The sequence below is a fragment of the Anabrus simplex genome, chromosome 5, assembly GCF_040414725.1.
Source record: "Anabrus simplex isolate iqAnaSimp1 chromosome 5, ASM4041472v1, whole genome shotgun sequence".
NCBI lineage: Eukaryota > Metazoa > Arthropoda > Insecta > Orthoptera > Tettigoniidae > Anabrus > Anabrus simplex.
The window spans coordinates 210905343-210921693 of NC_090269.1; the positions used below are offsets into that span (position 1 = coordinate 210905343).

General features: G+C 38.1%; 1 protein-coding gene across 7 annotated transcripts in view; it reads right to left on the minus strand.

The window, feature by feature from the left end:
- The window catches only part of Axs (Abnormal X segregation), a 177344-nt gene that overhangs the window by 17213 nt on the left and 143780 nt on the right, over positions 1 to 16351 (minus strand). For all 7 annotated transcript variants that reach the window (XM_067147280.2, XM_067147277.2, XM_067147275.2 and 4 more), the window contains 2 exons: positions 8912 to 9042; positions 6409 to 6498 (listed from right to left, as the gene is read on the minus strand). In XM_067147280.2, coding sequence (XP_067003381.1) covers positions 6409 to 6498; positions 8912 to 9042 — 221 coding nt within the window. The remainder of the gene's footprint in view (positions 1 to 6408; positions 6499 to 8911; positions 9043 to 16351) is intronic.

Below are 16351 nucleotides of genomic sequence, written 5' to 3' on the forward strand. Positions count from 1 at the left end.
ATAGTTCCTTAAGACTCTGATCAACTCTGATTCACAAAGTGCAAACATGAAGTTAGGGCACCCTGAGGGACACATCCACACTAAGTGGCATCTAGGAGCAGCAGTGTTTACTCTTGAATACACCAGGACACACAGCTGTCTACAAAGGTGGCCTAAGTGTCACTGAAGAGGTGTACTAGGGAAATGAGGAGTGGGGTAGTTTCCGTTGCTTTCCTCACTAACACATATCAGTCTATTTAATGTTGTCCAAGAAAAAGATGAGACTGAGACAGGTTAAAGTAACAGGAGTTGTACATAACAAAATATCGTTGACATGTAGGTCAAACACGGGGCTCACAATGAACCGTTTCTTGCGATACGCTTCCTCTGTACAGACTTCCATGCTCGAAACAACCGCCAGATCTGTAATGAATTCACCCCTATACAGCGGCAGATATTGTGCAATTAAATAAATAAATGAATACTGTGTACTAAAGTTCAATGACTAACATGATATACCAGTATCTGTGTTGTTTTCGTAGATAATTTTATTTTTCTCATAACAATGGAGCATGGTAGGCATAATTCTAATAACATTTAGTACTAATATTAAGGCAAATATATCAATACAGCCATGGTATACACACGTTCTTTGGGCCAGAGGACATATACAATTATACGGATGAGGTTTATCGTGGATCATTTCCAGCACATAAGAAGAAGATAGTGTCACCGCTAGACAGGGACGCAACGTTAGGGCCTGCAAGGCCTGCAATGCAGGCGGGCCCGGGCCTTTAAGGGGCCCCGCATTCTTCTCGCAAATAAATGAAAATAATACTCATATAACTCAGTTTCGAATGAGATCTCTCTGCACGAAGGCACTAATAAATTAGGCTTATCAGTTGTGCGTTTTGAATAAGGAGCGGCGGTTACTTGTGGAAAAAATATTACATTTTAGCCGGCTGAAAGTAGGAATTAGGAATATTATTTAAAAAAGCAATTTGTACAAGCCCTATTGTCTTGTCAGCTAATTCTTTCCTTTATTTTCTTTAATTATTAGCAGAAATACGAACAACATGTCGTTTGTCGCGCCTAACCGATTTGTATGGTGGAGACTTTGCATGTGCTGTGGGGAAGGGAAGCAGGGGTACAATTTTTTGCCAAGGTCATGGACACTGAGGTATGATTCACCCGCTTGCCGCGCGCATTAGTCAGTCCCTTTAATGCCCGTTAATTTGTTAGTGAGTAGTCAAATACTAAATTATTTTAATTGTATAATCACGCTATATTTCTATTGAATTGAAATAGATGTGTAATGTAGTTCCTTTGGTGAAAGTTTCATTGTATGGTATTGAATCACAATCTAAAAACAAAACTATTATTGCCACGCTTAAGTTGTATACTGTCAACCTTTACCCCTCTCTCGAAATTCGCTCAGAGAACATCAAAAAACTTTGCAGCTTTTTTTCCCGTTTTAATGTATATACGTCCCTCCTTCACCATCATATCCCACAAAACCGGGTACTTTTTGTTGTCTGCACATTTTTTTGCTCCCTAAATTTTTCGTTTTTTGTAATCGAATATATTATTATAACGAAGACTTTGGAATTAGTTACAGAGTATAGTTCTGTAGTTACTGAAAAACAAAACCAATTAAAGTTAAGTTCGATCATCTAAGTGGTGCATGCTTGACAGTTCAGGAGTTCAACTGTTAAACGACGAAGGCAGTCAAATAAAGCCCATTAAACATTATTTGTAACAATCTTAAAGAATAATCCCTTTGTCCATATAACTTGACAATATATTGCATTACATCTACCTAATGAAATAAAATTTATATTAGTTATTCATAGGGTTTGCAGTATGAGAGCGGCCCGAATTTTTATTTTGGCAGGCGGGCCCGAATCGTATACGTTACGCCCTTGCCGCTAGAACCAGTTGCCCCTTCAGTACTACAGAAAGTGGCGATGTAAACCACTTATTTTTTGAATGCGGAGAGACTGAACACCAACGAGCACTCTCGTGCAGCTTGGAGCTCCACAAGCAACAAGCACACAAATCTTATTATGAACTGAGTGTACAAGAATATACTGGGAACTGGCCTAATTTCTGATAAGGTAAGGTAAGGGTATATTCTGCTCGAAGGCATGTCCGAACCTCCGCAGAGGTGTGCCTGAGCCGGAGTTTACGTACGGTAGGGTGGCCAGTTCCTTTCCGCTCCTCCATTCCCTTACCCCCCCCCCCAACAGCGCGTGGCAACCCATCCAAAGGTTGGACATGCCCAATGTTGCTTAACATCGGAGATCTCATGAGATCCGGTAATTTCTGCAGCAAAGTGAAATTTAAATATGAAATATTACAAATTCTTCAATTCACGCAGTGTGTGTCAAAATTCACTTGTACATTTTGTCCGCTACAATAGAATCACGGACATGCTTTTGGGCTTAGAAGACGAGAGAGCGAGTAAAGATTGTTTGATTGTTCCCCTTTTAGTAGCCACTTACGACAAACGTTTGATTCCACCCACAGGAGAGATAACGAGTTCCGATAAATCGTAACAGAATCGGAACAGAAATGAATGGGCTTATAAATTGGGAGAAAATGAAATACATTCTAAACCTCGTAAATATATTATTATTATTATTATTATTATTATTATTATTATTATTATTATTACCCCGTGGAGCAGAAAGAGGTGAAAGAAGGTGCCGGGGTGAACGGGTCTTTATTCAATATCAAATTTAATTTAAAACTTGAACGAAAGGTTATATTTCCTAAAAAAAAAAAAAAAAAAAAAAAAACTACTCAACAAATAACAATATGTCAGGTACAAAAAATCTTGAAACAAGGCTAGGAAGGTCCAAGATTAGTGATTTTTACAGATTCTGGGCTTCAAGCCCCTAGTTTTACAGTTTTACGAATGGAAGTGGAGTAGTTTAGTTAGGGGCAGAAATCCCCTAATTCAAGAGCACTTGCTCCCTAAATCACAATATCTAGCCTCCCAGAGGCACACTTTACAGTTACAAAACTTTGAAAAAGAGCTAACAGACTCAGTTTTCCAAGCCTACTCAAGGCAACATCAACTTACAATCACTAGCCTCTCAAGGCACAACTTACAAATAATTGTTGAAAATAATTGTATACAGGGGTATTTAATACCCAACATGGAAAAAGAACAGGTTAAATAACTGGCCCAAATACAAAAAGAATGGAGGCGTACACTGCGCTCCAAGATAATAAAAACTTGAAAACCTACACGGCTCTAGTCCGATGAAACAGGGCCTATTCCCAAACTACTGAGGTGACTCGCATATAAATTACTTTAATACATTACAGAAGGAAAAACAGTTACAAAACGTAGTCACCTCAAACCAAGATGAAGGGGATCTCGAGAGGGTAACTCACTCTCTAACCCCAATTTACAATTAAAGATTTTATGAAGTTAAAAGACAAGTTACATTTTAGAAAAGTAGGTTACATAGTAAAGATTCGGGCCTTCCCCTCGGAATAATTTGCGGAGGTAGCAAGAAAGAATGAAGTTATGTGGCCATTACCTTGTAGATGTTCTAGCTTCCGACGAGAGAGGCCGCCCGCCTCCTGCTTAAACACACACACTCAGAAAGACGACGATCAATTGGCCAAGAAACGTGAAAAGCCGCAGTTTATAACCCCTCAGGGAAGGTTCGATATCATTCAAGAATAATCAGGATACACCCTCTTAAATTTTATTGGCTAACACAAAATGAACAAGAAATGCGGGATTGGTTGAAAATTAATTACAAGAATTCCTGATTGGCTAGATTCAAAACTGGCGGAAAGAAAAGGAAGTATTGCCAACCCAAAAATAAATGAACATAGATCAGTTATGAAAAACCTAGGAATACAAAACTTCTTTTAAGTTATAAGTTCTTACACCTTGCACCAGGGTGCATGATAATAGGTTTTTGGTAGTGTCATAAATGGAAGAATGACCAAACTTTTTGATGAATGGCAAACAAAACATGGAGAAATTCACTCAGTTTAGGAAACTTTACAACAAAACAATTACTTAATTTTTCAGTGGTGACATCTTCTGATTAAAGTTCCAAGTTCCTGTTGTAGTAGTTTCCACTTTTGTTCGATAGAGGAGTTCATTAACGCGCTTATTTTGAATGCGCGGCGTTGAGGTGTACCTCCCTGTACATTATTATTATTATTATTATTATTATTATTATTATTATTATTATTATTATTATTATTATTATTATTATTATTAGCCAACGTACAGATAAATTACAGAAAATAGATAGACGAATCATTAGAACAATTCTAAACAAAAAACACAAGCAGATGGACAATGGCGATTACTACCTAATGAAGTTGTATACCAGGAGTCTTGAGTCTAGAATAGATACAATGCGGAAAAGAAGAGTTGCTATTTTCTGTCACATATTACGAATACCAGAGACTAGGATACTCAAACATTTATTCAACTACTTTTGGAAAAGTAAAACTAAAAATCACTGGTTCAAAGAAGTCCAAGAAGATTTAAATGAATTAGGCCTGACAATTCAACACATTGAAAACACAGAAGAGAATAGGATCCTGAGAAATAACGACGTGAGACTTAAACTGAAGACCTATACACGCGAACAGTACAACATAACTGACGAAGAACGGGCAGCCAGATCAGAGAGAATGATACATTTCTGGGAACAAAAGAAGAAACATCAACCAAATTTGCAACCAATATTCATAAGACTTGACTGTATATAGATTGATTTCAGTGCTCCAATGTGGGCGTAAAATAAATAAATTTTAAAAAAATTATTAGCCAACCCTGCGGTGCAGAGGTCTTGTGCCCGTCTCTTATTCCGAGACCCTGGGCAGTTTTCCGGCCAGTCCAAGAATTTTAATTCTAGACCGTGGAATAAAACAGGGTTAATTGCCTCAAGCTCTTAGTTACAAGAAGAAAGTGCACAGTGAGAAGATGACGCAACTGACCTAGTATACATAGACCACCACTGGTTGCTATGGTAACAGTGACCAGCTCCATGGCTAAATGGATAGCGTGCTGGCCTTTGGTCACAGGGGTCCCGGGTGCGACTCCCGGCAGGGTCAGAAATTTTAACCATCATTGGTTAATTTCGCTAGCACGGGGGCCGGGTGTATGTGTCGTCTTCATCATCATTTCATCCTCATCAAGACGTGCAGGTCGCCTACGGTAGTCAAATCAAAGGACCAGCCCCAGTACCTCTCGGTACTAAAAGCCATACGCCACTTCATTTTATGGTTACAGTGGTGTCGGAAATCATAACGCTAAATCCAGATAGACCTATGTTAAAATGAACAGTTACTTCAAAGTAATTGTATAGTTGTGTATTTGCACTTATTTTTTCAATTTCTTTTTATAATTTGTTTCTTTACGTCACACCGACACAAGATATGTCTTATGACGACGAAGGGATAGGAAAGTTCTAGGAATGGGAAGGAAGTGGCCGTGGCCTTAAGGTATAGCCCCAGCATTTGCCTGGTGTGAAAAAGGAAAACAACGGAAAACCATCTTCGAGGCTGCCGACAGTGGGGTTCGAACCCACTATCTACCGGATGCAATCTCACAGCCGCTCGCCCCTAACCGCACGGCCAACTCGCCCCGTGGCATAATACCTATCTGTGCCGGTGCTACATAAAGCCACTAGCAAAATAATAATAATAATAATAATAATAATAATAATAATAATAATAATAATAATAATAATAATAATAATAATAATAATAATAATAATAATAATAATAATAATTTACACAATAATTCCTCTCCACTTTTAAAATATTCTTGGTTATTTTTATATGATAATCATGTTATGTCTCGAGAGCATTCAGTGGTTAGGATGTCGCACTTTCATCGCTGCACCGTCTTGGTGACTACATGTAAAATTTGTGTGAATAAAACAGGGGTGGATTAATTCTTTCTCTCCTCAGTGACTTACATATATTCTCCGAGCTTCGTATCCAGACTATGTATTTGAGTGACATTAGGTTTAAGTAAATTAGATGTACATTTTATCCCCCAGATTTCTGGATTTTTTTCGGTACCTTTGTACAATATGGAAACTGACTTTATAGCTTTTAACACTGTTAGATATTCTTAAGTAAAAGTGAACGTTACATTCACTCAGGGATACACGTATAATATCCAGTTGATGCGCTAACCAGAGACAAGAAAGCATAGGGAAGTCATAAGTAAAGGGCCCATCCAAAGTCACTTCCTCAACCTCATCTGTGATTGTATGAAACGGTCAGAGATTAAGAAACAGGAAGTTAAGTTATTATGTAATATATTTTTTTCAAGGGATTTAAATAAATTGTTACCGGTACTAGGTATTTCTTAACATTTGTTGTTATCGAACGATCCACATATTAAATGCATGAAGATCACAGGAGGCTTACCTTATTGCCGTAATATTTAAGAAGAAGTGGCAAGAGAGCTTCCTGGAAGTTGTTGATGGCCTGTAGGATGATCAACATCACCGCCAATTGCTGAAAACAAATAAAATGCCGAGATAAAGGTAGAGAACAAATTATATTATTTAACAGTGCAGCTACTACAAACTAAAGAACAAGAAGCCGATTTCTGAGTACTACAACACGAGGGAACAATTTCATTTAAAACCAATTCTAATAGCTCATGAGCCATTAACTATGCTTTTTAGGAAAAGTTCCTACAGAGATTTCGTAGTCTAATACAGAGATCCAATTAAGGAAACTGGATGGCGAAGACCATTACGATAGTGATTTAATAGAATGTGTAATATACTTCCCATCTTTTAATATGTAAACTTCCTTAAATTAAAAAACAAGAAATTCTCCTTTTTAGTGACAGTTTAGAACAACAATCTATGTATACAATCATTCTTGAACACATTTTAAAATTCAGTTAGCCTCTGGAAGTTTAGATGAAAAGGATAGCGTTAGGTTAGAAAAGAACGAGAAATATGTCATTTTCCTGATACATATTGACGTACAGTGGCTCAAAAAAGTATTGGTCTGTCAATAGCCGTGGTATGAACGGAACAGTATAGTACAAATAATGGTGCATATAATGGAATTGCATGTAGGACAGTCAAGTACACAGGTAGATTGAATATGGAGCCAAAGGGATTCATGTTGTTTGCAAACGGACCAGTAATACAATGGTGTGCGTTATTATATGCCAAACAAGTATTGGTCTAGTAAACAATATCACCGTGACATCGTGCTGTCTGCCGCAACTCGGGCTCATTGTGTCTGTGCTGATACCTTGGAAGGTATTCAACACTATTTCCATGCTCAGCTAGCAATGGGAAGAAAAATGGAAGGAACAATCGTGGAAAAAAGAAAGATTGCAGAGCGACTATTTCAAAGAGGTAAACTTTCAAGGACACGAGTGAAATTATTGGAAGAGCTCTTAGAACTGTTACAAATATTGTGTACAGGTTCAAAAGAACATAGATAATAGAAAATAGACCAAGAAGTGGCCGCCCCTCAAAGTTATCAGTATAAGACCAAACGGCAAATTGTGCGTAAAGTGGCCCAAAATCTTCAGCTAAGTGCGCCGAAGACAGCAGCTGCGTTACAACAAGATGTAGGAGTGCAAGTGTCATCTGAAATCATCTGAAATGTGCTACGCGAAAGAGGGTATGGGGGAAGAACAGCCCGTAGAAAGCCGTACATCAGCAAGGCTATCAGGAAGAAGAGACTTGCGTACGCTAAAGAGCACAGAAACGACAGCTATGAGGATGGAAAGAGTCGTTTTTTTGTCGATGAGAGTAAATTTACCTTCTTCAGGTCAGACAGGCGAGTGACTGTGGAGAAAGATGAATTCTGAACTTGAAGAGAAGAACCTGCAGCTACTGTGAAACATGAAGGCGGTTCCCTGGTGGTCTGGGGTTGCATGAGTGCGAATGGTGTAGGTGAATTAGCCTTTAAGTTACTGAAGGGGCTATGGATCACAAAGCATACATTAACATCCTCGAGACACATCTTCCATCAAGTGTACAAAAAATAGGACCCTCAGCCAAGTATACGTTTACGCAAGATAACGACCCCAAACACACAGCGCTGAACATGAAGTTATGGCTGTTGTATAATACACCGTGTTGGATGGAAACTCCACAACGATCTTCCGACATCAACCCCACCGAGAATTTGTTGCCCTATTTGGAGAAAAACGTGAGAAAACATGCAATATCAAACATAGCTGACCTGAAAGAAGCCTTACTTACCGAATGGAATAACATACCAAAGGGAACTACGGAAACCTTGGTACAATCGATGCCAAATAGGTTATATGAGATTATATAGAGGAAAAGAGGATCTACCAGGTACTGAAACGTTCACGAAGGATCAAAAATGCATTGTGTTAATTCAGATCAATACTTTTTTGATGACAAGTGAAAATTATTGTTTTAAGTAATATTTTTTAGTTATATGGATATGGAAGAGTTATGTTCTTTTACAATGTACATGTTACACAAGATAATAAATAATCAAGGATTCTAGTATATATCAATTTTTACCATCATTCCCTTCGATTTCTCCTCCTCCTCCTCACATGTAGCATATCTTGACAGACCAATAATTTTTGAGCCACTGTATCTCAGTAACAGCGTCTACTTTCACAATGTTGGTAAGTAAAAAACTTCTTACAATACAGTAGTTCATGACTGTTGTATTGTTGAATCACCGTCGCTAAACTCAGCCGACACATTAACGACTGTCAAAAGAAAAACACAGAGCGGCTGGTTCTTAGGTCAAATGCCCTCACTATATTTTACTTTGTGATCCATGGCAACTGCTAATACAAAAGCTTGATTCGTTTGTTATAAATCTTACTACAATTATTACAATTATTTCTACCGCAAGGAAGAGGTTACAATGACACTTGGTTATACTCAGCGTAGGGCAGACTTACACTTCTTAACATATCCATGTCCTGGATATAGAAGGCAATGTAGAAGAGAGACATGAAGTTGTTAACAAACTCGAAGAGTACAAGCTTGGTGACACGGTGACGGTCGTACTGGGACTGCGTGCGGTGGTTTTCTGTCAACAGCACATCAAAGTAGATGCGTCAATAAAACTCGGTTATACTTTCTTTCTTACTAATATAACAAATGTGAAAATTTGTTTGGATGTTCGTGGAACTATCACGTCTGAATGACTTGATGCATCTGAATTAAACTGCAAGCACAATAAGAGTATGATTAGGAATAACATTGTTGTCTATTATCATACACTCTAGCAAGGGTGTCATGCAACAAAAGAAAATGTGACGCAAGTCAGAGGTAAAATATGCTGCGTACACAGTTAGTCCTATTAAAACTGGAGCTTAAGAAGTGTACTTAAAATTCAAGTTTTTGAAAGGAATCAGTTTTCCAGGCAAATGTGATTTTAAGTGTTTTTCTTCATATTTTATCAGACGAAAACAAAAAAGTGGGTCAAGCTGTCAGTCTTATCAGAAAAAAAGAACAAGTACAGGAATCAGAACAGACTTTCCTATAAAATGCTTCTATGTATTTTCTTCGTAACTCTAAAATATTTCACAGGAAACTGGGCTTACTCTCATGCACATGTGTTTGTGAAGTATAAACCCGGGATTGTACAGAGTGACCCAAAAGTCTGTCCCGTGACGATAAAATAATTTACAAAAGATAAAACATTTGCAAGCTAGAAAAGCAGTTGGAATTGATAAGATTTCTGGGGATATACTAAAGGTAATGGATTTGGTTATAGTGCTGTATCTGAATTATTTGATTACTGATTTGCTTGAAGGAGCAATATCAAATGAATAGAATTAGTAACCCCAATGTATAACAGTTGAATTACTAATTGGTGTGATAAAAGGCAGTTCGGGTTTCGGAAAATTTACTCCAGTTAGGCTCAGCTTACAGGATTACACCATGAAATACCAGATATTTTGGATTCAAGATATCAAATGGGCTATATCACTATTGACCTATTCAAGGTTTTTGACAGGGTATTGATGAGATTCAAAGTACCTCACGGTGATCGCTGTAAGCATACTTCTGTGAGTCCTCATGCGTACACTCCCCTTCTTCATTATGATCCCTGTAATGTCCTTCCTGTACCTAACCTGTTTCTGGCTTAAAGTACCTAGAGATATATACCCATCCACTTTTTCCTGAAGTTCGCATGACTGCCATACTATGTTTGCCATAATGTTATCCTTAGCTGACACTTTTTGCAGTTCCTAGTCAGTTCCTTCAGTTTTTACTTACTTCCACAACCATTCTCAAATACATTTCTTCCCATCCTGCATCTCCTTAATGTTCTTATTTCTCTGTTATAACTAGGACCCGGATTTTTAGGTTTTAAACTATTTTATTCCTTGCTAGCTAACTGCAGTATTTTAACTTACTTATCCATTTCATTATCATTGGAGTAAATTACTCGAATCTTATAAAACCTAAAAATAACTAAATAAGACGTTAAAACCTAAAAAAAACTAAATGGGCTATTCAAGACAGTATTACGTTATTTTGAAATAGAAGTACCAAATATTAATGAAATTAAATGATTTTTTTAAAAATAAACATTATGCACGACTTTTTGAAATGACTTCATGGTTTGGAACTGGAAGTGGTTTGTTAAGTATAACTAGTGAGAGCGAAACAACGTGATACGATACTATTCCACTAGGGTACAGCACAAATCAAGGGACAACCCCCTGGCGTTCACTGACCTGTATCTAGCAGGTACAAGCCCGCCTAACTTGCCAGCTTCAGTGCATCTCTCATTGTGTACGGTCGACTAACGCCAGCTACGGCTGTTTAGCTCTATACACATTATTATGCGACGGACTAAAATTAATTTTCCCTATAAATCAAGTTATTATTGAAGGCAGTTTAAGAAGCTTGCGCATCTCAGAAGTAGCGATGCCTAGAGGCAAGTCATCATTTGCTTTACGTCGTACCGACGCAGATATGTCTTATGGCGACGATGGGATAGGAAAGGCCTAGGAATGGGAAGGAAGCGGCCGTGGCCTTAATTAAGGTACAGCCCCAGCATTTTCCTAGTGTTAAAATGGGAAACCACGGAAAACGATCTTCAGGGCTGCCGACAGTGGGATTCGAACCCACCATCTCCCGATTACTGGATACTAGCAGCACTTAAGCGACTGCAAAAAAAGTTTGAATGAATAGTATAACTTTAGTAATGATTGAAATGATCATTAAAAACTATTTCAGGAGGATAAAAAACTAAAACTATTTTGAGCTACTAAAAAACTAAAACGTGGTTTTTAAGAACCTAAAAATCCGGGCCCTAGTTATAACGTAGTGGATCCTTACCATTTCTTATCGTCCCCGTGGTAAAGGGTAGCGTGACCGCTTCTTACTCGGTGGCCCCGGGTTCGATTCCCGGCTAGGACAGGGATTCTTACCTGGATCTGAGGGCTGGTTTCAGGTCCATTCAGCCTACGTGATTACAATTGAGGAGCTATCCGACTGTGAGATAGTGGCCCAGGTCTAGAAAGCCAAGAATAACGGCCGAGAGGATTCGTTGTGCCGACCACACGACACCTCGTAATCTGCAGGTCTTTGTGCTGAGCAACGGTCGCTTGGTAAGCCTAGGCCCTGAGGGGCTGTTGAGCCATGGGATTTGGTCTTGTTTACCATTCCTTACCACTTCTACAGGTAAATATCTGTTTTCACACTCTTCAACAATTGCTTTAAACCCACCATTTTTGACTGATCATAGTTACCTACTTTAAAAATATTTCCCCATGCCTTTCTTATCAACCATATATTCCTTTATAGCCCTACTTGTACGACCTTCCCCATTAATTTTCAACTAGACGAAAAAATGTTTGTGATCACTTATACCATCAATCACTTCAGTTTCTATAGAGCTCATCTCGCTTTCTCGGCACCAAGTCTAAAATATTTTTTGCTCTATTTGGTTCCATCACTTCCTGACTTTGCTTTCCTCCCCAGATTAACTTATTTACGATTTGTTGTTCATGTTTTCTGCTGGTATTTCCCAGTCAAGATTTGATAAATTGAGATTATCTTCTACAATAAGGTTCCTTTTGTCTCGTTTCCCCACATAGATAATTATCTTATAAAATAATCACTCACCAGCGTCAGGGCCACGCTTTTCAGGTCTGTACACTCCAAAAATATCACGTTGCCAATTATCTTTATAGATGAGCCATACAACTAGAATTTCATGCTTTTCATCCTTTACTTTTTCGTAGCTTAAAAATTCGTCTTTCACCATTACTAATACTCCCCCTCCGATCGTTCCTATTCTCCCGTTGAGATACACCCCAGTTCCGCGAGAAAATTCCCGCATCTGTAATATCACTTCTCAGCCATGATTCAACTCCTATTACAAAATAGATCATATTACTTTTTTTGCTGTACAATATTTCTACAGTTTAACACTAACAACTTTATGCCATCGCAACTTGACTTGAATTATTGGTTACGATTAAGGGGGGGGGGGGAGAACGGAAGGAAAAATGTTGAATTTAGCATACCAATATCAGATAAAACATCTACATGATGATTACTGGGTAAAGAAAAGGTGAAAGGTATGCTAGATAGAATAGTAATGGGAGACTGCTGACATAAAGTGATTCGGAACAAAGAAAGAAGCTGAGTAAGGAAGTAACTACTCAAGTGAAAGATACTGAGAAGCAGATGATCATGTCAGAATGTAGGACCAAAATGATATTACTGGAATTCTGTGAAATTAGCAAAACGTTGTTGATAAAGAAAGACTTACGAATGGTGTGGTTGTTAATGGATATCTATAAGAATAAGGGTCAAAGAGGGAAGCATGGAGAGAATCGTGGATTGTTATGTGGAGAAATAATTGAAGAGGCATTCTGTTAAGCGTATGAAGGGATACATACTCACCTAGGGCCAAATACCTGGACAGTGATTCGAAAGAAAAAACAACAAAAAAAAAAAAAAGAGAGAAACTGAATAAACAAAGATTGGATCGCACGGGGTAGGACAGCAAAATGTGTTTGTATATCAAAAACCGATATGGCAAAATAAAAGTACGCCTACTAATTAAATTAATAAATGGTAGAATACAGATTATCCTAGAATATGTAATAATGTTTAACATCGAGGACTAAAAAGTGATCAGTTGAATAACGGGTACAAACATTAATTAGGCTTACTGTAATTTTAATGTTTTACGTAAACTCGTGGCCTCATCCCGAGGTGGTACAGCTCTTTTCAGGCACACCCCCAATGAAGGTGAGCTTCATGTACCATTTCAACCACATGTCAGCCCTCCCGCCATAAATTTGTGGCAGTACCGGCAATCGAATCCAGGCCTCTGAGAACGGCAGCTAGTAGGGTTAACCTTTACACTACGGAGGCGGACAATCTTTAATGTAGTAATAGCAAACTAACTGTAGTAAGAAAAATTTAAAAAAATATGCAGAAACAACCATTTGCATTGTGCAATAAATGAATACTCAGTCCCCAGTTCCAAGTCATCCGGAACTAGAGAATGCGATTATTCTATTAAAAAGAACTGCAGTTAAATTAAATTGAAATAACTACACTACAATTTTAAAGTACACTTACGTTTATCCTAATTTGAACAAGGTTATCTGAAACAACAGAAGTGAAGTTAAAACTAAATACCTGATGCCGTATTTAGACTAGGAAGTGTGAAAGTTATAATAACCTGCTGTTTTTATATATCAACAGAACCCTCAAACTTAGCTACTGCATTATACACTCCAGCGTTGTCATGCAAGTTGATGCTTGAGTGTTAAACTAAATTAATAAATGTCCCAACATTTAAAACATTGGAAAAGTGGATTTTCTCTCCCTTATTATTCTTCTCCTATGTGCTACCAGAAATTTAAAGTGCTGAAATATCGCAAGTACTAGGGAAGACGTCTAAAACAGTGACCCAGTAACTTCTCTCGAAACTACGGTGGGGAGCTGAACTACGTCGCAAATATCGAAATATACTTCTTCTTCTTCTTTATGTGCCATGTCCTCGCAGAACGTTGGCGATCAGTAGCATGATCTGTTGTTTGTTCATAGCTGTTCTGAACAGAGTAAGCTTTGTCACCCCAAACCAATGGCTCAAGTTGCCGAGCCATGATGTCCTACTTCTCCCCGGACCACGTTTTCCATTAATTTTCCCTTGGAGTATTACTTGCAGAAGGTGGTATTTACTGTTCCGCATCATATGACCAAAGTATTCTAGCTTCCTTCTCTTGATGGTAGTGAGAATTCCTGGTTCTTTGTTCATACGGTGCAAAACGTCTATATTGGTCATTTTAGCTGTCCAAGGTATCTTCAGCATCCTTCGGTACGTCCACATTTCAAATGTTTGCAACTTCTTGCACATGGTCTCAGTGTCTATGCCTCAACGCCGTATAACAGAATGCTGAAAACGTAGCGCCGGAGTAGTCGTGTCCGTAGTGTAATGGAAAGGTCACGGCTTGTCAAAAGTTTTCTAAGTCTCTAAAAAAGAAGTTCTGGCCTGCTCAATTCTGCATCGGATCTCGTGAGTACGGTCTCAGTCATCACTGATGTGACATCCCAGGTATTTAAATGTTGCCACTCTCGCGATCTGTTCCTTTGCTGCTGTGAGATTACCTCGAATGCCATCTTCTTTCCTACTTATGACCATCCACTTGGTCTTCTTTACATTAAGCCTCAAGCCCATTGCGCTGCTGGCTTCAGTAACAGCATTACATAGTTCCTGTAGATCCTGGAGATTGGTTGCAAGTATCACAGTGTCATCGGCGTACCTGATGTTATTTATGATGAAACCATTAACCACAACTCCTTGAGTCTTTCCGTAAAGAGCAACTCGAAAAATATTTTCTGAATATATGTTGAAAAGCATGGGGGAAAGAATACAGCCTTGGCGAACTCCTTTCATAATTGAGACTTCTTCCGAGACACGACCATCAACTCTTATGCCAGTACTCTGGTTCCAGTAGAGATTACTAATAATACGGACGTCCCGCCCATCAAGTCCTATTTTATTCTTTAAAAATGTTCATAAGTTCATCATGGCGGACTGTATCGAAGGCCTTTTCGTAATCGATGAAACAAGCAAAAACATCGACATTGACATCTCGGCACCGTTGGACTAATATATGAATCAGCTGATATACTCGTCCTATACCAACAGCGGAATACTGAAACGGATAGCAGCAATTATAACCAACAGTGCAAGTTGCCCATCTTGTCAGCAAAATACCTCATATTCTTTTTAAGTATTTTTATTTTCTGCAACTAAATTTACAATCTCACCGGTAATATATTGTATTATATTAAAAGAAATTGTTTCCTTCGTAATAGTTGCAACGGATCTTAGAATCATCGGATTAGTATCTATACGTATGCAAACGTAGGAATAAATGGAAGTTATAATAACTTGCTCTCTTTATAAGAATCCTACCAACAGAATCCTCAACCCTAGCTACTGCATTATACACTCCAGTGTTTTTTTCCATGCAAGCTGATAGGTGAGTGTTACACTAAATTCTTGAAATACAATATGAGACTGGCTTTGAGAAAAAGGAACTGGACCTATATTCTGTACAAATCGACCCATCATTTTGCATTAAAATACTAGAGCGGATGTTGAAGAAGTGTGGTTAAAATGTGCAGTCCAAGGATCTGTGAAATGATCAACCATCTACCTTAATCCCTTAACACCTAACAGCCGCATAGTATTCAATGAGAACTATTCTAAACATTCTTTACGGAATAGACTGCTCTATTCCAGCAAACAACCAAACAGGCGCCGTCGATGACATGTTTTGATTTCTACACAAAACACTACTGGCTCCATCGAAGGCCAGAAAACATTATAAACATATATATTGTATATCCATAGTAATATAACATTTGTAAATACTCGTATTAAAATTCCAACCCATGTACCTAGGTATACAGTGGTCTGCCAAATTATTATACTCGCTGGTAGGTGCTGCAATTTTTAAGACGTCCACATTTTGTTTAAGGAATAACAGAGACGGATCAAAACGGGTTAGTTTTAAGCTACAGCTATCTCATATAATAGGACTGGCCAGCAAATTCTCTTGACTTGAACCCAATAGGAAAACATTTGGATGACACAGAAGAAACAATATTAAGGCATATGGAGTTATTGCCAATTATGTTGATAGAAAGAGTAAACGAATCGTGGAAAATCCTGGGAAATAACAAGAAAAAGCGTTTCGAGTGAGTGCGGATAAGCTTGACTTCACAAAGTTTTGGATACTGTAGTTAGTTTAGTGTGAAGAAAATTGGTGATTGTCAAATTGCTCTTGTCCAGAAAATTAATTGTAAACCAAGTAAAATATTCATACAATAAAGGAAGTGTAACT